A 23,516-nucleotide genomic window follows, 5' to 3' on the forward strand; every position below is an offset into this window, starting at 1 on the left:
TTAAAGACGCTGAAGTTGTGGACTTGGGAGTTTCGTTTTGTCCAGCATGGACGGCTGAGTATTGTTCAACAGACTTACACGGTATGCACTGTCAATATTGAGATTCAGTAGGGATACACGGGTTGCTCATGTGACGATTACACGTTTTCCCACTGGTTATTGTATCCCTAAATCAAAACAGAACATGCTTTGTCGTTCCAAGATGATAAATATAGAAAAAAAAATTATGTTACTATTTTTAGACTTACACGGTTTGTGACTTTCACCGTCCATATGTGAGGCATCGTAGTGAAATCAGGTGCTCGTCAAAATAATGAAATTGAAGAAAAAGGTATTTTTCCACCAGTTGGGCAATTTTTTATGTTCATATATATATGTAAACACATTTCCATGTGAATTTTAATGAAAAACGTTTAAATGTAATTTTCAGTTTTCAAGGGCTCTTAAGTTATTGAAGATACTAAACTTTAGCGGCCATTTTCTCCTTAATTTTACCACTGAAACCAGTCTAGCCTACCTCCTTCAATTGCAAATATCTTGACTTCTATTCAAGTTAGATGGATATTTTTTCCATTGAAAGCAAGGCAAATGAAAAAGCTTTCAGACGATATCGATAACTCCACATGCCCAAAAACTGACAAGCGCCTGATTCCACCATGTCGTGACACATATATATTATGTTGTAAGTTGTAATATTTCATAATAAAAGTCCATTTTCACTTTTTGTGTCAAACAGATAACTATATTACAGTGGAATCCTGTTATAACGAGAGGGAGAGGACCGGAGCAAAATGTCAGCTATAGCAGGATTCTCGCTATAAGGGATCAAGTAATAAATTCAAGGGAAACTGTAAAGTAGGCCTAATCTATGAGTTTGTGGTTCTGTTTATTTCCTTTTGCTATCTCCACTGATGATGATTTTGTTTCAACCTGACCTCTAGGTCTTACTTGATCAAAAATCGAATCAGGTTTCTTTCTCTAGCGCTAGATCTAGCGATGTTGACAGATAGCTCTGCGTTGGCGATCAGAAAGAAAGGGCTTTGGGCTAACTCACCCGCTGTTTTTCCCCACCCCACCACACCCTGAGGTGCATTCCGTCAGCTTGAGCACGTCACACATTCGCTCCATCGATCACATTGCTGTGACCTCTCCAGCCCCGCATCGGAGAAGTGAGAGGCATGGCAGGCCTTGATAATCTAAACTAGGCTTACCCTGGCCTATCACGTGATGCGTTCTGCTTTGACTGCGCATGCCACACACCCCCTACTCAGTCGCTCCGGCCTTCATAGTTGATCCACGTGGGCTCCCCCATTCTTTGTTCCGCTAGACCACCAATTAGTTTCTCAACTGGCGAGGTTTTACATGATGTATAATTGGCATATGCAATGTACACAGCAGCAGCAATATTCCGCTATAACCAACTCGCGTGTTTGTCTGATAGCGCAATAGCAGTATTTTATTTACAAAGGTAAAGAAGAGAAAAAAACGGGGTTTTAGAATGATGTCTTTATAACAGACTTCTCGTTTCTTCCGGACTCGTCATAAATGGACTCCACTGTATTATGAAAGGATATCTGTTTCAACCGATCATTTTGTATTGTATCAATCCAGCAGTGACAACTGCATCAGTCACAATACCAAGTACTGGATGAAGATTGTAGAGGAAAAGTCAATATACTGACTTTGTAAGGGGAAACTGTATCCGCCTGAGTTGCTCTTCACTTTGGAAGAAAGTCATTCGTACAGCTTGAGAATCACCAACAACATATATCTGTCGGAAAATACAAAGAAAATTGATAAAAGTGTGATCAGAGTGCAGGTGTAGATTTGAATTTAAGCTACCGGTAAACTGAAAATAAATACTACCATATCACTTTAAATACATTTTTAGACAACTAAGGGGTGTTATCAAGCATTTTTCTTTGCTTTGGGTGTTCCATTGTTGAGTTTTTTTCTAGAATTATATCAAAAGAAATTCAAAATAGAACTCCATGCTTGGCAAGATAGGGACATGTCAGCTACAAACCTAGCATGTAGTCTCTACGTACACAGTCAAAAATGAGCAGGAAGACCTGAGACTTGCCTGCACCTGACTTAGAAGGAATAGTAATAAAATTGTTTTTTTATATGGTGTCTTTTCCATACTCCTTGACAGAATTGGTAGGAAGGAAGCAAACTGATTTCAAATTTGTATATTTTACGGGAGTTCCTTTTACATCATCTTTAGTTAAGTCCAATGTGCATGCACATAGCAAACATGCACAAAATGAACAGATTTTCAGGTCCTGAAATTTGTCTCATCCATGTATTTCTTATTCAAAACAAGCATACAGCAGAATTGGTACGTACATAATGAAAAGATTTATGAGTCCGGACGATTTTACTAAGTATGTGCTGGATTGTACTTTTATTTTCATATTGGTTAGGACGATGCCTTGTTTATCGCAAATGCCTCTTGTCCCACTTCAATTGCACAGAAAAAAAGACTGTCCTCAATTATAATTTCCTGAAATTAAAAGAAAAAAGTTTAAAAAAAATGTTATTCCTTTAATTAAGCAACAACAATTTTTTTTAAAGGAATAAAAAAGGTCAATGTCTGTAGCCTGTGTGAGACAAACCTCTAGCAGTGCTCACCTTGACCGGAATGGTGTCATTTCCAGCATGATCACTGACTGTTACTATCAATGTGAATGCCCCGGAGGCATCATCATTGAACTTTACATTGGTGGTGATGGACCCATTGCTGGACAGGAGCACAGGGTCAGGTTTCTGTTTGTCGACCCAACTCTTAGACAGAGACTCATCCAGTTCCAGATCACCCACTTTATGAAACTGATGGACTCTATACTTAGCAGTATCCTTGTCCTCCACAAAGTCCTAAAATGATGGAAGGGGAAACAATGACATAACACAAAGAGGATTGTACAGATTTGTTTAAAAAGACATATATATACAGTCTAGCATAAATTACACAAACATGGAAAACTCGAAATCATGGAGAGCTCGTACAATTTGTCATCCCCTGACTGATATCTCTTTAATTTTTCATTACCGGACAACCCAAATTACGGATGTATAGAACACATTTGTCAATTCCTGACGCGTTTGAGTTATTCGTGTCCAACTGTGCCACATGTTGAAGCAGGAAAGCAGCATCTAATATTGTGAAATAAGCATCACCAGACTTGAAAATGAAGAAACAAACACAAGGAGACCGGATTTCAGTTGCTTTCTGGGGACTAAAGCTGGCTGGATACCATTTAGCCAGTTAAAAAGGAAAATGAAAAGTCAATGAGCTCACAGTTGACAATTACATGAGCTTCCCACCTAAACGCGTGCCATACAAATGCACGCTCTACTCAAATGTATGCTTTCGTCATATGAAAGTCTTTTTACTACATAGTTTAGACATGCAAATGCACAGCCACTTCCTCTAATAGCACCCTTCAATCTGCGAATCATGCCAACAGGTAAAGCTTAAAAAAGGGAAATGTTCACTACAACCTGCACAACTTGCATAAGACAAGCCTAGACAACTGGATATTGGGTGAGACTGCCCCTCATTCAAAACTAAGAGAGTGATGGAGAGCGTTTTCACACCCAACTTTCCACAGACACATAGGTCTAGGACTAGTCAGGTGGTATGTTGGGGATGGGGGGACTGAAATGTCTTTTGATTGGTCATTCGAAATGCATCTTTCACTTTGAGAGGTTTCCGACTGGTGTTTGAATTATGATACTGCACACATAGTTTAGTTTAGTTAGACCTACGATGCGAAACTTGCGTGATAGCTGTAGAACACTAGATAGGCATCTATAAGATTAAGGATTAGTCAAGTAATCAGCTGCGCTCGAAGAACTTATAACGTACTTGTTCAACGAATCATGACAGAAAAGTCTCTTGGAATGTCTGATGCTGATGTCAACCGTGCATTTATCGAATTGCAATAGATGACAGGCTGTCGGGAGTGGTTGCTTGGAAAGCTTTTCCCTATAATATGACTATCACCAACAGTTCCCTCTTATCTGTTCCAGACATTTTTTACTGCATATCAGTACAATGAGTCCATTTTTCCGCTCCCCCTCCTCCCCACATTCAACTCATTTGTGTGTATATATATATACATATATATATATATATATATATATATATATATATATATATATATATATATATATATATATATATATATATGCACAGGTTCATGTAAACGCCCGCTCTGTATAAACACATGCTAAGGAGCTCTCTCGAGGATCGTGCGTTTAGGCGGAGACTACTGTACTACAAATTGCTGTAAAAGTTCCAACTACTTTAAGCTTTAAAAAAAAGTACTTCACCGTTATCAACGTGTGTGTGTGTGTGTGTGTGTGTGTGTGTGTGTGTGTGTGTGTGTGTGTGTGTGCGTGTGTGTGTGTGTGTGTGTGTGTGTGTGAAAGAGATAAATTATTTAAGGGAATGCTTATTTAGGCCACATATATGGCCTAAATAAGGTAAGGGAGGGGGGTTTAGCTTATTTAGGCCACACATGCTCAAACTACCGGGGGACACCCTTCTCTGGCAACTGAGTTCGTTCCACTTTCATAATGGTGCACCTTTCTCATTTAGTACAGTTTTGTCTCAGTGTACAACTTATAAATATCATAATGAATATTGTAAGAACAAAGCACGATACGCAAAATTTTGCTCAATCCCAGTGGTTTGAATGTGGGCCAGATTTTTCCTTCATGGAGGGACAAAATCTAGGCTACCATTTTGGCACACTTTGGTCAAGTGAAAAGGTCAAATCCTCCGAATGGACTTCTGGGTCAAATTTGGGGTATAAAAAGTGTGTACACAACGTGGCTGAGTCAAAGTTACACTATCTTTGCCTGGGTGGCACTCCCTCATTACTGTCTCGTAGTAGTACATCTCTCGTACTGTCTCATAGTAGTACATGTAGATCTAGTAGTAGTAGTAGTAGCAAAGATCGTGTAGAGAATCTTTGGTAGTAGATTCTATCTAGTAGGCAGTTTAGTGAACGTGCACGCGGCAGGGCGAATCGGCCTCGATAAGCCCCGTAGACCTTTGTGATCGGCCACGAAGCCTCGTATTTTGATGGGTCTAAACAACTTAGTGTTAATCGCTCTGCCACATCCGACAGGCCTATATCTTTTTAAAAGGAAAAGAAAGGTCATCAAAATGGTTGAATTTGCGTGAAAATCGATTCGGTAGAACTGGAACTATTAAAATTTGCTTCTGAAAACAAGTTACAAGGCCATTTTTATAACTCGATGAAATAAAAACTACTGGCTGTGTTATTCTGTATAAATTATGAAACTTCAGGACGTATTATTATTTTCCAACATCTTTTGACGCCTTAGCTGTAGAGGTTGAAGTTTTCACAACACTAATAGATCTAGTAATAGGGCTTTCAGTTTTAAAAATGCATAGATCTACAAAAGCTGAACCACCGAATCGACCGGTCAGCGACCCGGGCATCCCGCTCTCCCCTGCACACTGTGATAACATGTTGCTTCGGAATAATTATTCAACTATTAATACGTGCGGCTATGGCAATTGGGATGTACTAACTGACAAAGCGATTCACAGTTTGGCTTTTATTTTACCATATATTTGACTTTACTAGTGCAGGTGATAGCTAGATCTAGATTCCCTGTCTAGAATCAGTAGTAGCAGGCCTATGCTAGAAGCAGCCAGAGAGCATACAACTGCTAGATCTAGATCTAACTCATTGCTATGCCTTTGGGTTTTGGAATTGAAATAAAACGAATTGCACAGTTCTAGTTAATTTTAGATTCAGCAACTAACTGTATTTCCAGAGTTAATAATAACAAATCTCACCATAACAATTAGATCTACTTTTACTTTTATTTGAATAATTAGATCCAACTTTTTTTTTCTAAAATCTGTTTTGCACAAACTTAAGACTTTCTCTACTTGTAGAGTACAGAATTTACATTGTAAGCCTCTGCTCAGTCTTTTACTTTTAAGTATATCTTAATAAAATACGTATAGATCTAGATCTATATAAATATAATCATTTTATGTTATTTTCTGGATATTTTTAAAACTCTTTTATTTAACATGTCATAAAGTCAAATTGTGCCTTTTCTTTGATAAGAATAGCATTAGCAGTGGACTTTTTAGACAGTGAGTCTCTGATTCAATATATAAAAAAAAAATGCTAATCAATGAAAATTGCAAATTGATAATAGTATAGTCCTGTAGACTGTAGAGGATAGGTGGACTCCGCAGTTTGCATAGCGAAATACTAGATTTTAGGATGTGAACCCTGGAGTCACTGTAGTGAAATAAGGTTTGGTTTAAGTAAGGATTGGTGGACCCCGGGGTCAACGTAGTGATAAATAAGCAGGTTTAAGGTGGACCCCGGGGCCCGGGGTCTACCTAGCGAAATACTAGGTTTTTAGGACAGGTGGACCCCGGGGTCACCGTAGTGAAATAAGTAGACTTCTTTAAAGATCGGTGGACCCCGGGGTCACCGTAGTGAAATAAGTAGATTTCTTTAAAGATCGGTGGACCCCGGGGTCATCGTAGTGAAATAAGTAGGTTTTAATTTTAAAAGGATTGGTGGACCCCGGAGTCACCATAGCCGTAGAGGAATAAGAAGGTTTAATTAAGGATTGGTGGACCCCCGGGACACCATGATTAAACCTACTTATTTTACTACGATGACCGCATGGTCCACCTATTCTAAAACCTAACTAGTATTTCGTTAGGTAGACCCTGGGGTCCACCTTCAACCTACTTATTTCACTACGTTGACTCCAGGGTCCACCAATCCTTAAAATTAAACCTAGATCTGTACTATTTGACTACGTTGACCCCAGGGTCCACCAATCCTTAATTAAACCTAGATCTACTTATTTCACTACGCTGACTCCGGGGTTCACATCCTAAAACAGCATTTTGTTAGGTAGACCTTTTCGGGCTAGATAGACCCCTTGGTCCGCCTATCCACTTCCTTGATACATTTAATAACTGAAAAACATGCCAGTTGTCATGAATAGTGAAGAAAAATGTGAAAAAAAAGATAATGACTATAAGACTATAATTTGTCCAAAAAAATTGCAAGTGCAAGTGAAGATCATAAGATAATTTTGTTATTTTCTGGTCATCTTTTCACGGTTTATAAAATGTTCCAGTGGGCCTACTACTAGATCTATGTCTTTGAAGAACATTTTGCTTGACTTTATCAGCTTTTTTCATGTACTTGAAAGCATAGAATATAATAGTTTCACACAAATGTATGCACAATACCTTGAAAAAGAAAGATAAGGTCATTGCTGTTGTTGTTTTTTAACGGAATCCGTTTTACGTTGAGAAAAGCGCTAAAAACATGTTAACAATTTTTAAGAATGCCCATAATATTAGGAATCCAAAATTACTACCTTGATCTAGTTTGCTTACTGTAATAACCATGAGCTCTTAAGAAAAAAGGAGAATGATATAGGATTTGTCTAAATATGACCATTAGTATTAGCATTATAAAGATATTGGCTATTTTGTCCAATTATCCTTGCAGGTAAAATCACCCTGTACTGCACCTCAATAAGCACAAAAAGAATATTTCTGTGACTTTGTATAAAGGTGTTTTGTAGTTGAGTTCTATGTAAAATTCTCAACAAAATAATGTACATTTGGACCGTACAACTGAGATCGACACTCATGCACACAATAACATTCACAAATTACACACATACAAACACACTATTACATTTACTCTCTCTCTCTCTCACCACAACCACACACAAAACAAACACATACACACACACACTCACACACAGACACACAACTCTTACCCTTGGTCCACTTATCATGTAGTATCATCCTCTATTTTGAAATAATCCCCCGCACTAAATAAAAAGATCAGTAGAATCTCGACTTTCCGAATCCATGATTAGTTCAAGAAATCTACCATATGATGTGGCCTAAATAAGGTAAGGGAGGGGGGTTTAGCTTGGCCTAAATAAGGTCACCCATTATTTAATTTTGACACATGGCAAAATCAGCTATGCAGATGTTGTGCCGTGCCTTAACTCATTCGCTACGCCGAGCCGTGGGGGGCGGCACGGCTAAAGTGCCGTCAGTACACTAAGCCGCCCCTGGCGGCTCGAGAACCGATCTTCAATTTTAGCTTAGATTTTATTCCAATCCACATATATCCATGTTAAAATAAAGGTCATAATATAATGTTGACATCAGGGTCAAGCATTTCCACTGAAAATCGGAAATTTAGATTGAGGTTTGAAACGCGATTTCGTAGTTTATTTGACTTTGTGTTATCGCGATGCCAAAATTATAGCCCGGACACCAGTTTTAGTAATTTTACACAACATCTATCATTATTTTGCGCACTAAAGAAATGTAGGACTCTTTTTTTATAATATTAATACGATTGGACTCATATTACCAATGCACTGTTATTGAGAAATCAATACTTTTGAGTGCTAGATCTATAAGGTCTAGATCTAAATTGTCAAAATATTTTTTTCTCCCCAAAATCACTACTTTTTGATGAAATTACACAAAAAGTGCCTCTCAAGACATGTATAGGCTATTCCAAATGCAATTCTGAATAATTACATATAAGATACGAGTGTTTTTTTTCTGTTTGTGATCATTTTCAAGATTATAAAAAAATTATATATTTTTTTCAATATCGGATGTTATGTTCAAAATGTACAAATATTTTGGAATGTAGGTAAATGTAAATAACTGCAAACTTTTCAATATTTTCCAGTTCTATATATTCATTTATGGTTATTTTTATGTATCTTTTGACTAGGTGCAAACATATTTTTTGAGTTTCACCAAAGATTATTTATTTTTTATATTCAAATTTTATCCGCATCCAATCAAAACTGTGTTGCATAATCGTCTCTTACAGGAACCAAAGTTGAAAAATACATAAATAAACATTACAAACCATACTGAAAATATTGGTATATAATACGTTGACATTTATTTGAATTTGTGGCCCCAAAGACCTAGTCATCATCTCATTCACCCTCCCGAAAAAAAATTCGTCCACAAGCCGAAAATAATACGTAGCGAATGAGTTTTTAAAAATCTTTAGTTTTCTTACCGTCAAAGTAAATATAGTCTTGCCAAATTCCGTGCTGGACAAATAACCTTTTGTTAAATGGCGAAGGGAGAATACAGGGGGACTGTCATCAACATCCAACACTGTGATTTTTACTTCCACATTGTCTGAGTTCTTGATGTTTGAACTGAAGTCAGGGCACATGTCTTCTTCATGGGAGATATCCATGTCTTTAACTGTGACTGTCAGCATTACGTCAGGATGGGTTTCACGATCAAGAGGCTTCGACAAACAGATCTTTCCTGAATCCTTGTCAATCATAAAGTGATCTCGGTAGTCGTTTGGCCTCATATCTGATAAAAGACAGATTCCAGTCATTACAAACACTTACGTCATAAAAGCAAATTGCAGTAACCTATTAACTGTCACTACTACTGCTTTTTTACTCTTCATGTAGAAATTGGATACCAATAAGTGGAGCATAAACTGGTCACTGACTGAAAACCTGTCCTAGAGATGGTCTAATATTACAATTTCTTCTTTTCCTCTCCAGAACCTGGGATAATGTCCACCTTTAACCATCCCATAGGCCGTCCTAAAAGACTTTATTATTTGCCTGTTGTTGTTTTCCCCCTCCAGGCCAATGAAAGTGCAAGAGTTACGCAAAGACATTACAGAAGAAATTCTCTTACACTGACATTCGAAAGCATTTTTAAAGTGTTCAAAAACTTGTTGCCTCACACCAGGATCCTCTATAATAAGAGGGTTACAAAGCACCATCCATGCCTGTCAGTGCCTGAACACTCCATGCAAATGTACTTCTAGGAGGACCAGTTTCTACGGAACTACAGATCCATGGCAGGAACTTGCTCAGGTCAGACAATGAGCACTGCCTAGAGCGGCCATCATCCAACAAAAAAACATGTCTTGCGCAAGCAAAAAAAGGTCCAGTTGTAAACAATTAAAGATTTTTTAGAAGAAAAAAATAGCCATTCTATACAAATGAATATCAAAATACACTGAGACAATCAAACAGGTCGAAAAATTATGTCTTTCTGTTTAATGGGTACACGAACGCCAAACCTCTGACACATCCCAACCACTTTTCCTGTCTCATTCCTTTACCTGTAATGTCAAATTTAAAAATAATGTTTTAAAAAATTATTTAAAAACAGGAACAAAACCTCCCTTCCTCTTCTTCCTACTTGGTGTTGTATCATTCTGTTTAATTTTACAAAAATAATTTATTGCTTGTTTTCTTACTGTGCTATCGTAAGTTCTTGATTTTGAAATTAAATATGATTTTGTATAAGTAAGTGTTTTACGGTACTTGCAACATATTTATGTCATGTAAATGCCGAAGATTAGAAATGTTATAAGAGAGTAACAAACCCATCAAAAAAGAAAAAAGAAGGGGAGAGACAAAGACGATGGATGTTTGATAGGAAAGAAAGAGCAGACCACATCAGAGCACCTGCCAACCACCCACCATCTGTGTCTGATTGTGGTGAGGGCATCAAATCTCATAGAATCCATCTGATTACATTATATTTTCACTAGATCATTACCAAGCAAATCACCATTTCTGCTTTTCATGTAGTTACCAGTAAAAATCCTAAGAAGTTTAGTAATATTCCAGTCCGAGACAGTTTAGAAAAAAAGACTTTCAGTATTTATTTTTCTTCATTTTGGGGAGACATAATCCTAGGATAGAAAGGTTGCCCACTACACTAGTAAGCTGTTGCAAACAAACGTGTGGAAGCTATTTCAAAGCTTTGTTTACTGAGTCTATCACAAGGAGACATTTTTCCTCTATTAGGTTGCTCTTAAATTTCTTTCAATTTTTTTTTTCAAATAATAAATTAGTCAATAAACGCACTATAAGACGCAACAAAATATGAAACCCTCACCGCAAACAGACACTAACATTTCTGTTATTCTCCTGACAGAATCCCTCTGATAACTTCATATTTTCACCCAATCAGTGCCATGCAGACAAATTACTGCTTCTACTTTTCATACGGCTACCAGTAATAACCCCTGTAACCACAAGTAAGATGTTTGGTAACTTTTTAGTTGAGGCAAAAGCTCTTCCAACCAACCCTCCGTGAGCATGTTGAATAAACAGCCTTTCCCTCTGATATTCTCTTTGAACAACCATCTCAAGCTATGTACCTAATTTTTCAAACAACAATCCAGTATAGTGACAGTCATAACACAATTCATTCCCTGAGTCACTTTTCGTTGCTTTGAAAAAACTCACAAAAAAAGTGATTACCTCTGTCAATCTTATAACATGAGCAAAAATGAAGATGTCTCAATAATTGAACATTAAGTACATGAAACTAAAACTTACCATACTGGGGGTACGATAAAAGTAACACATTTAGCACTTATTAGACCTATTTGTGTTGCTAGTGCCATAAAACTTTTACTGAACAAATAACAAACTTTATCCCCATACCAGTAACTACAAACTTGAAGAAAAAAACAAATTAAGACAATGCATTATGACTCACTATATGGGTGTAGCTGCAAAAACAGTTCACATGGGCCAAAACATGAAAATTGAGATTATTACAAATTATTATTCTACAACTTTCCTTGAGCATTTTGTCTTTAATTTGAATCTTTTATCTATCAAAGTTACCGTGATAAGACAGTTTTTATCACCCAAGGTAGGAAAACTCCAAACTGAAAAAAAAAATGGCTTTTAAGTTTGCTCAACGGTTTTGACCGATGTCAGTTGAACAAAAGGGACAAAACACAATGTATGCAAGTACAGTACAGTGACCACAAGAACATAGTGTTGGACAAAATACATGTTTTCCTAACTTTGCAGCTGGTGTTGATGTGTTTATATCTTCACTATACTGATGTTACGTTGTTTAGTGTCTCGATATTCTTCCACTGGGACTGGCCACTCTGATAGTGAGCGGGCTCTGGTCATGGGTCAGGGTTCTGAGGCCTTTCTTGCAAATAACTGCACTTTAATTCAATATCAGGACAACTTATTGCATCTAAACAAGTTTCCAAAGACTGGTTGAGATCAAGCGTATATTTTTAGTAAGAACTGTGGTAACTGTGAATGAACATTGGTGCCTAAAGTGGGCACTTGATTTTCTTCACAAACACCAACAGTGGTGCACTAATCTAGATTCGCATTTCAAAGTATGCGCACTACTTTTTATTTGATTTTACACAGTCAGGGTTTTTCAACTATGTAAAAATACTTGTTGGGTTGTCTCAAAATACTTCTGAGATACGACTGTCAAAAAGAGATCAATTTTCATAGTCCCCTCCGGCACTGTCAGCCATTTTTGGTTACTATATTGGCTGGGGGGTGATGTTGAGAACAAGCAAAATTAACATATTTCCAGCTCAAAGTATTGTTTAATATTTACAGGGGTGAAAGTAATTATGCTGAAGTACAAGTTTATGCAAAATTTCAATTTCCATAGATAGCTCAAAATGCCCTTTGAGACGATCTAGTTTCTTGCAAATAGGTACACTTTAATTCGATATCAGGACAATTTATAGCATCTAAACAATTTTCCAATGACTGGTTAAGACCAACGTGTTTCCGTAAGTCACAAAACGGAAGAATCAGGCGCTATTCAATTTTTGAGCTTGTGGAGTTACTGGCATTATCCTAAAACTTGTTCATTCGTCTTGTTTCAATGGGAAAAAACCCCCAGTCTATCTTGAATAGAAGACGAGATAATTCTGACTGAAAGAGGTGAGGGTTCCCAGGTGTCAGAGGTAAAATTAGAGAGAAAACAGGCGACAAAGTTTGCTGACTCCCATAGTTTGAGAGTCATTGGAAACGGAAAATTTCCGTTTTTGTGTGCCTTTAATCAAAGTTTTTAAGTTTGATTAAAAACACAGAAATGTATTTTAAATGGACATTAAAGGCGTTGAACCAAAGAAAAGAAGCCCAAAGAGAAATTTTTTAAATAAAAATTGACAAACCGTCGGAAAAAGGCAAATTTCTTTGATTTCATTATAATTTTGACGAGCGCCCGATTTTACCACAACGCCACACGTATGGATGTCAAATCATGGACCCAAATTTCATAACAGCTTTTCTTTGTTGTGACTGTACCTAAGTAGTGAAAGTAAAGAGGTACAGAAAGGCCAAACATAAAGTTATAAAACCCAATCAAGAGGAAGAAATGAAATTCCTAGACCTGTTATGTTGTATATGAGACGAGCACTCTGATCCCTGTCTTGCGCTTGCACTCTTCCAACATACTTGGTCACATTGTTCTCTTCCACTTCAAAAGTGGTCTTCAAGTCTGCAGGAAACTTTGGAGGGTTGTCATTGACATCACTCACTTCAATGTCCAGTGTTTTGGTGGATGCAGAGCGAGAGCTCGGTTTGCCCAGATCATAGGCAACCACTTTTATCTGTGGAGGATACATAATGCTAACATTCAGATTATCAATAAAACAGCCGGGCACAGATAGCATGAACATGAAAAACTAAAAAATCACAGAAAATGCTATTTCTTGACGGATGTCCTTTTAATCCATAATAATGATAATAATAATAAATGACATTTATATAGCGCTCACCCCCGATTAAAGTACACAGGCTCTGAGCGTTTTACCATACAGTACAACGTACAACAGTAACATAAAACGTTGTGTTCTGACTAAAGAAAATTACTCCAAATATTCATCTAATTAATTTAAAAACAGAAACGACTTCAGCTGACATTTGAATATATCAAAAGATTTGATCTCTTAAAGTACTTGGTAAACCATTCCAGATCTTGGGGCCTTGGTATTCAAATGCCCTTTCACCCATTGTTTCAAGTTTTATAGATGGTAAAATAAATTTCTTTTTGTCAGCTGAAGACCTTAAACTGCTAATTGGAATGTAGTCTTAACAGATTTGATACATATGAAGTTGCATTATCATTCAAACATTTGTTACATAGGGTGGCCAACTTGTACACAATCCTTTTCTCAACAGGAAGCCAATGCAAAGTTCGTAAAAAGAGGTTTAACAGAGTCTCGCTTTCGTGCAGCATTGTTTTGGACAGTTTGAAGTCTTTTAACTTTCTCCAGTGATATTCCTGATAACAAGGAGTTACAATAATCAAGTTTTGATAAAAAAAAATTAAGCTAGTTACTAGTAAAGCAGTATACTTAGTATTTTACTTATTTCTAAATACATGCTGCTGATCAGATGATTTACCTCAGCCGACTCTGACAAACTGGAATCAAAATAGATGCCAAGATTCTTAACTTTTCTTGAAAATGCAATTTTCGCATCACCAATTATCATGTGATCGTGGTCAACCTCTTTAACAGACACTATTGGTTAACCCGCAGGATGGATATGTTGAATACATTTATCAAACCCTGATCTGTTTGTGGAGCTATCCATGCCTGACTGTATCTTATTCATCTTCAGTTAGCAGTGCTAACTTGTACTATATGTGCAGCCATAGGTGACACCGTACCATATTTTTACCTTGTAAGAACATGAGGTCGATCCATCAAGTTCACCTCATGCCACTATGCCGGGAATTATAAAAATTAAACGATGTGTTTGTAGCGCACTCAGAACTCAGTTACCAAAATACAGTCGAACCTGTGTAAGACGGCCACCCATTGTCAAGGAGAAAAATGGCCATATAAGACAGGTGGCCGTCTTAGGCAGGACTGATCAAGATGAAGAAAACAAACCCCATTCCTTTCTGAGGTCCCAACCAGAGGTAGTCGCATTGTTGTTGTTGTTGCTGTTGTTGTTGTTTTCGCTGGGTTTTATTATTTTTTAAAATTTTGTTGCCGCTTTTGTGCAAGGGTGACAATAAAATGAAGTATGTCAGACAAGGAGGACCGAGTGCTATGGCAAAACAAACACATTAGTTGCCACTGCTCAGAGAACGAGCTACGCTTCTGTCACATGTTCACGTTGACGTCCATTGTTACTTTGTTACAGACTGGGTCAACAGTGACCACTCCTCTCACTTACTATTTGAGTATGAGTCCTGGGTGGGGCTTACCGGTTATGAGCGAGACGTGTTGATAACAAGTCTCGGTTATGAGGGATCACACACTTCCCTTCCCTGCAGCTGAAAATGTGTTACCTTTGGTCTGCAGTGGGAGGGGCCTATGCAACATGATCGGTTGGAGGGACTGCCTAACAATAACAACAGGGGAATGGATTATGACGGCTTGCCGACAATGCCAGGAGCCAATGCATGATTTATGACAAAACGTAATCGAGTCACTAAGGTGGCCGTCTAAGACAGGTGTTGTTTGGTGTGATGTGGTTGAGTGTTAAAATAAGGTGGTCGCGGCAACGTTGGACAGGTGCCCGTTTTACACAGTTAAATTATATAGAAAAAAAGCAAGGGGGAAAATATAAAGTGGCCGTTTGTACAGGAGGCAGTCTTATAAAGGTGGCCGGCATAGAGGGTTCGACTGTAATTTAATTGTTTAATTAAACTCTATAGTACAAGTTAAATGTATTTTTATAAACGTCATACATTTTATTTTGGTGCTTGTTGTTTGTTGAGTAGGCTTATTGATAAATCGATAAATTTGCTGTCTTTGCGATTTATGTATCCAGTGTATCTTATTGAACGAAGTAGTTAATAATCCAGCCCACGCGCTTAGCACTCTTAGTTATCTGGACCACTTTGTAAAAAAGTTTGACGACTCTTGCTCTAGTTGCAGGGTATGCCCAATTGCGTTGGACAGCAAAACCAATAGAGAGTATTTTTTGTGTGATTAACTTTTCCTCTGTGGTATGGAATAGATCCTTAATTACTGTAAGAGCAATAGCAGTGACATAGATTAGATAGATGGTGCTTGACGGTTTACCTCGATGTTTTCGTTCTACTGACAGTCTACCACAGGACCAGCCGGACAACTGTTCCACTTGACTGTTTGCTAGTTCACAGTACTTAATATTTTCCAGTGAGTTTATACAGGCTCAGGACTGTCATTGGGACATTCTTCTTTGTTGCATTCCCCTGCTATATCTCAGAGCTGGTTCTTCAACTTGCAGTGCAACTGGTTTTCACATATGTGACAGTTCTTCCACTCAGTGGGGCCCCTTGCCTTCAGGAAGCCACATTGCAATTTTGAAGGTACTTTATAGTTTTTATACTGTATTTTCAGATTTGGTAAGAATTAATTTTGAATTTGCCAAAACAATCCTGCAAGGAACCGTAAAAGGAAAGAGAGAGGAAGGCAGAGAAGGAGATGGGAGGACAACATTACAGAGTGGACAGGAAAGACGATGGGTGACAATCTGAGGAAAGCAGAGGACAAAAATAGATGGCGGGAGCTGATTTTCAGATGCAGTGGTGCCCCCACGGTTGCCCCAACCACGGGATAGAAGAAGAGAGAAGAGAGAAGAGAGAATTTTGCCCAGGTGGCAGGCGAAGCATAGTCTTATCAATTTTTAGACCACCATGGGATCTTTAACGAGTGCAATTTGCACACGGGACCTCTGTGATTTTTCACTCGTATCCGAAAAGGCTAGGTGTTAAATCTTTCCTGCCTAAAGACCAGGGGTGTGGCTAAAAAACAGCCGTAAGGAGGAGCCAGAAGAAGCAATAGACAGTGTCAGGAAAAACGGAAAGTGGAGATGAAAGCAGATGACAGAACATGGCTAGAAAACAGCAAAGGGGGTGAAAGGAGAACATTTTAGAGAAGAACATTTTTCATCATTGTCATGATTCAAACCCGGGACCTACTGAAAGAGAAGCGAACACAGCACCTCTAGACTATAAGGGCCCCCAATTGGGACATGAAAAATGTTTTGTTGGTTGTAGTTTATCTGAGTGGAGGCTTGACCCACCACCCCCAACCCCACCATGTTTTCTTGAAAGAAATGCATCAGGGTATGGGAGTAATAGTTTTAAAATCAACCTGTGCAGGCTTTAACAGTAAGATGCATTATTGCAGTAGACCATGAAAATAATTGTCGGAGTGCACACACAAACACACACACATACACACAGAAAATTTTCCTATTTTTCTTTTACTTACATACAAATGACTTTTGGTTTCCTTGTCCAGTGGTTCAATCACATAAAGTTTTCCAGTCATCTCATCAATACGAAACTTTTTCCAATCATCAGCCTTTGTCGTATTGTCAAGTCTGAATCGAACAGCAGCATTCGTTTCCAACTCTCTATCATCATCCTTTGCAGTAAATTGATACACGAAACTGTCTTTCTTCGCGCACTAAAGAATGATACAAATAGACCTAGTGATTATCGAGAGCTACATGAGACACAATCATGTTAACACAGATCAATTAAAGTCACAATGATGCTCAGTCAGATCAACAGAAGAAACAATAATCGTCACTCACACAGATTAGCAGATGACACAATGACACTCACAATGATTAACAGAAGACACGATGAAGCTCACACAGATAAATCAACAGAAGACACAATGATGCTCTCTCACACAGACCAATAAAAGACACAATGATGCTCTCTCACACAGATCAGTAAAAAACGCAATGATGCTCTCTCACACAGATCAGTAAAAGACACAATGATACTCTCTCACACAGATCAGTAAAAGACACAATGATGCTCTCTCACACAGATCAGTAAAAGACACAAGGATGCTCTCTCACACAAATCTGTAAAAGACACAATGATGCTCTCTCACACAGATAAGTAAAAGACACAATGATGCTCTCTCACACAGATCAGTAAAAGACACAATGATGCTCACACAAATAAATCAACAGAAGACAAAATAATGCTCACACAGATAAATCAACAGAAGACACAATGAAGCTCTCCCTCATACAGATGAACAGAAGACACAATGATGCCCATGTGAGTCAGCTCAAGATACAATGATAGACAGGGCCACAGAAGATACAATGTTGATTAACAGGGCTCAATACTAGAATTACGTATTTCCTACTCAACGGAAAAATGGGATACAAATCGTTATAGTTATATATATGTAGTATACATGAGGAAAATATAATTCACAAGTAAAGTAGCATGGGTGGGTGTGACCAAAGCTGACATCATCTGTCTAAGACTGAGCACATAACCTTTGACTGTTTGTGAAATTTTGGTTAACTTTCATTTTTAAAAATTAAAATACGTTCCCCAACCATTTGAAGTATACAACCCCCATGAAAAATGTAGACAGTAAAGTGATGCAAATTGTCCTGAATTCTGATCCAGAACAAGTTTTTAGTACTACAATAACTGATGGTAAAAGGCATATTGACCATGTCTCCCAGCAAAGGCACATAACAAAGCAGACTGTACTGGCTCAACAATATAATAATAATAATAATAATAATAATAATAATAATAATAATAATAATAATAATAATAATATAGTAATAAAAAATAGCATAATTTGTATACCGCATATTCCCGCTCAACAGCAAACTCTATGCACTTTGCACTATATCATTACCCCCAGCAGACCCCACAACCCTCTCCAGAAAAGTATACAGTGCAAGCAGCTGATTAAGCTCTCAAACACTAACAAACTGACAAGATCTTTCGCTGTCTATAGCTGGGTACTCATTCCCACCTGGGGGAAGTGAGGAAAATTTGTGTAAAGTGCTTTTTCCAAGGACTAAAAGTCGGATATCATTTCAAAGTTCCGTAAGCCTCCCATTGGAACGGAAACAACACACTTTTGGAGCTGCCTGAGGTGTTATTTATGAGTCAGGTTGTGCTTGTACTCTTCATCAAGGTCCTCATCGTTATTGTTGTCTCTATTTCATTTAACTCACTTGAGCTTGAGCTATTTTTCACCCAACAACCATTGCAGCCTGACACTTTTGGCATATAGTGAATCATTAACCAAAAAAAGACTGTGAAAGCTATCATAATTTTTAAAATGCAACAAAAGAAATAAAGAAATGCTCTCACAGAAATAGAAACCTGCATCTGATTTGTCTGAATAGTTTTTGTTTTATCCATACAGTCGAACCTGTGTAAGACGGAATCGCAAGGGAGCGGGGAAAAAATTCTGTCTTAGACAGGGGAATTTAGGGGGGAGGTGGAGGTGGTGTCAAAGGCCCAGCCGGTAGGATCAAGGATCGCTTGTCCGATCGACAAGCAGAGGTCAAAACTTCACACCTCTCAGCTGCTATCCTGTCTGATAGTGACATGCGTCAGTCTTACGTATCCAATTACCACCAGTGCTTGCCTTTCATAGGACCACTGTTTGACCTACTAAAAACAGAAACGTTTGAACATCTCCTTGGCTTCCACCCTTAGTCCCACCCACCAACGCCACCCGTCACTGCCATCAATGTAACAACGATTCGAGGAGCTCTTTTCTCGGCTGGCCGTACGATCAGGGCGGCAGGCATTGGTCAATCTAATTTCACACCTCCGGCTTCTGGTTACCCAGGAAAGTTTCTGTAGTGGCTCGCTACTCGAGCACTCTCGCGGGCAGTCGTGAGATATCACACCCACACTACACTGACCATCTGCATCACTCAGGGCTCACATGATGGGGTAACTTCTACCCCCAATTCACCCCTACTCCCCTTCCTTGCCCAGTGGCATGGCCATGGCGTTAAGTTTAGAGCAGGTGGGACCAAACTTGCGAATTTTGTTTCAAATCAGGGCTGAGCGGGCAAAGCATTTTCCATCTTAAACAGGTGAAACCTAGACGGTCAGAGAGATCGTAGTAAGAACGTATAGGGTGAAACCCTTGGAAGGGAGCGGATTTTTCTTTCCGTTTCCGCGTTGGACAGGTTTCCGTTTTATACAGGTAATTAAAGAGGAATATATAAAGAGGGGAGCGAGGAGATTCCGTTAAGACAGGTTTCCATTTTACACAGGTTTCCGTTAAGGCAGGTTCGACTGTATTTTGAAGTGGCAATGTCTGGGGGTTACACAATTTTTTTTTAGCCCAATTTAAAATAAAATCATCTATCACAATGCGGAGGTGACTGACGAAGTCTGTTACAGCTAAAATAGTATTGCACATAACATCATCAAATTTTTAAAGAAACGAAACAAGTGGGTCAACTGTTGGTTCAATCCTTCCCATAGCTTGTAACAAAAAAACATCGGAGATATCGATTGGTAAAACATTCCATAAATACACGGGATTCAGCCACCGGGCCGATGGCACGTCCTGTAAATATACATGGGAATAGCTCAAGTGAGCTAATACAATAAAGTGTTTGTGTCATGTTATGATTTTGAAAAAAAAAAGGAAATGACATCTGCATTAAACGACAGTAAACATTTGTGGCGAACACTTCCAAACAAAAAGAACTGAACAACCTGTTATGAAAAAAACCACACACACACACACGAGAGAACCCAAAGAAAGGTATGACATTATGTACAACAATAACCAACCTCTGGGATCGAAGGAATGGGGCCATCATTGGTGAACTGAGGGTCAAAGAGATTCTCATCATGTATTGTGATGGTTACATTTGTATTTCCTGACTGGGAAGGGCTACCATGGTCAGTGGCTTTGACAGTGTATCTGTGAAGATTGAATGGAAAAACATTTTATATTTAGTAGTTTTAAGGTGGGTTTTATGGCACTTGCAAGTCAAAAAAAATCATTCATAAGTGTCGAAGATTAGAAGAGTTACTAGACAGTAACATACAAATAAAAGGAGAGATGCAGATGATATACATTCGATAGGAAAGAAAAAGCAAACCACATCAGAGCACCAGCCGATCGCCCATGAAAAAAACTCCCATTTTTAAACTTCTATTTCAGTTTTAGAACAAAACACTGTTAACGATATTGGATGATATAGTATGGGCCTCATACACACTGTTAGGCTATCTAACATACTGCAAGATTATCCAGAAGGCACGACCTCCTAGACCACTCACTTCACTTTATCAAACCAGCAGCCATCTGAGTTCAAGCCCTTCAGCCCGAGTCTCGTAATCTAAAATCCACCTGAGATAGGACCGAACCTAGTGGGTAAGGAGCTTTGAAAACTCCTCTAACAACCTACGCCATAAAAGTCTAAGAGAAGGACCCAAACCATAGCCCAGCCTGCCACCAACAGAGCTATCAGTACCATACAACTGAGATATAGTTCTCAGCTAGTCATTAAAAGGCACTATAGACAAAATAGAATAAGAAACAGAAAAAAGGAGCAGACCGCACCAAACCCTCCTCCAACCATCCAGGAGCACACTGACAATACAATCCATTCAGAAGAAGAAACCATGAAAATGACAGACAGAATGACAAAAGGTACTGCAGGCACGTAGAACCTGCAATTACACCCTGAACTTTTTGGTCTCATAAGAGTTTATCAGCATGCGGGCAGTATTGCATACAGGCGGAAGTCATTTTTGACGGCCTTTGAGATACATCTGTTTGCAATACTGCCCGCAAGCACTGGTAACACAAATAGGTTATATAAGTGTGGAAGATTAGAGGTGATACTAGAAAGTAACACGCAAAGAAAAGAAGGACGAGAGATTAAGACCACAGATGTATGATGAAAGCAAGGAGCAAACCACAGCAAAGTGCTTGCCACCCATCCATCCCCTTTAAACTACCAACAGTAAATGGATCTTGAGTTCAAGAGCAAAAATCTAAATAATATTAATTGCAATGGATTGGGGGGGGGGGGGGAGAAAAAAAAGACAAAGCAAACAAAGATGGATGGACAGAAAAAAAGTTAATATACTGACGAGCAAAAGAAAGTGGGCACCCTACGTTCGGTGCATTATTTCCGTTCTTTACCGTAGTAATGCCGTATTGCCAATGAATTTTGAAAGTTTTGCCATTTTTTCAATAAATGCAGACAAAAAAAAACTAAGAAAAACGATCGAAAGCACACCTTTTATAAGAAATTAATAACACCGATTCAAATGTCCAAAATCCCAGAATTAGTAACGGGTGTAACTCCGACCAGCATTGATGACTAAAGTGCGTCTCCGTTTCATGGATTGCACATGTCGTTGGATAAATTGCTGAGGAATACTATTCCAAGCACCAATTAATTATTGCTGCAGTTGAGGGATTGTTGTTGGGGGTGGCCGAAGGATGCGAATTTCCTTGTTGATCGTGTCCCAGAGGTGCTCAATCACGTTCAAATTTGGGAGTAATACTGGCAACGGTGTTACAACACGTACGTCATTTTTGTTTTAAGAATCTCAGGGTAACAAAGGCACGGTGTGCTGCTGCATTGTCCTGCTGTAACACGAGATTGTTCCTGTGGCGAGCCAGAAACGGCAGAAGGTGTGGATAGAGAACGTTTTTGATGTATCTCTGGGCAGTCAGATTACCGTCGATAATGACTAGATCGAATTTATCAGTACTTGTTATGGATTCCCATACCATAATGCTACGTTTGTCAGCAACAGCACTGACACACTGAGGTAAATAACGTTCATGACGTCTCCGGTAGACTTTCTGCCTTCCATTGTGGCGATTCAAAAGAAATCTGGATTTGTCGGAAAACATCACTCTGTTCCACTGGCGGTTTAGCCATCCCCGGTGCAGATGTGCCCAGTTGAGTCTAGCATTACGGTGTCTTTGGAGGAGACGAGTGCGTCGAGCTGGGTGTCGGGCAATGATTCCGTGGGCTTTCAGGCGTCGACGAACGGTGAAGCGGCTGATTGGTCTATACCCAGGCCAATCTCTGGCAGTTTTAGAAGCTGTTTGAAACCGATCCCACAAGTGTGGAACTCTGATCCGATTGTCTTCAACAGCAGTAGAGACACGAGGACGACCAGACCTTGGAGTGTCACTAATCGAACCACTTGCTTGGAAGTGTATCCTTAGCTTTTGGATAGTATCTCTCGTCACATTGAAAGCTCTAGCGACGGCAGAAACCGTCGCATTGCTCTGAGCATGCCAAGAGCTTCTTGACGTTGCGCATCACTGAGACGAGGCATGGTATAAAATAAAATTGAAAAGTTCAAGCCCAAAATTTTTGACGGCCTTTTCGCTTACACACGTTGAAGTGTGTAACGAAAAAAGAATAAAAGTAAAGGTATTGTAAATTTTCAAGAAAAAACGAGAAAACACGTTTTGGGCCAAGCGTATTAAATTAAAAACACTTTTTATAACAACAAAATAAACAAATGTTGTTCTGACCGACTTTCTAAAGTGATTCAAGCTCAGCATGCCAATCGCCCAGTCAAAATTCGCTAAACTACTTTTACCTCTTACAGCACCGATTTGAAAACTGCCCACTTTCTTTTGCTCGCCAGTATATTTTAATTTTTAACCCCCCCCCCCCTCCAATCTTTTAGTTTTCAACTGCAAAGATGTTATTATAGTTTCTGCCAGGAATACTGCAGGTAACTTAAGAAACCAATTGTTTGATTTGTTATTCAATTGTGAATATGAATGTATCTTTGCTGAGAATCAGTCAAGTATGTATCTATATTAATGTTTGGATGCTTGTGTCTCTCTGTGATTGTGAGTATGTCAGAGGTGGTGTGCATTTACAAGTGTGAGTGTGTGGGG

General features: G+C 38.7%; 1 protein-coding gene across 1 annotated transcript in view; it reads right to left on the reverse strand.

Moving 5' to 3' along the window:
* The window catches only part of LOC101861432 (cadherin-23), a gene marked incomplete in the record, with an annotated part of 170,597 nt that overhangs the window by 16,752 nt on the left and 130,329 nt on the right, over positions 1-23,516 (reverse strand). The window contains 6 exon segments of the mRNA XM_013080930.1: positions 1,683-1,771; positions 2,635-2,877; positions 9,108-9,418; positions 13,256-13,475; positions 17,085-17,282; positions 20,417-20,549. Of these exon segments, the coding sequence (XP_012936384.1) occupies positions 1,683-1,771; positions 2,635-2,877; positions 9,108-9,418; positions 13,256-13,475; positions 17,085-17,282; positions 20,417-20,549 (1,194 nt within the window).

Source organism: Aplysia californica, unplaced genomic scaffold (assembly GCF_000002075.1).
Source record: "Aplysia californica isolate F4 #8 unplaced genomic scaffold, AplCal3.0 scaffold00106, whole genome shotgun sequence".
In the NCBI taxonomy this organism is placed as follows: Eukaryota; Metazoa; Mollusca; class Gastropoda; order Aplysiida; family Aplysiidae; genus Aplysia; species Aplysia californica.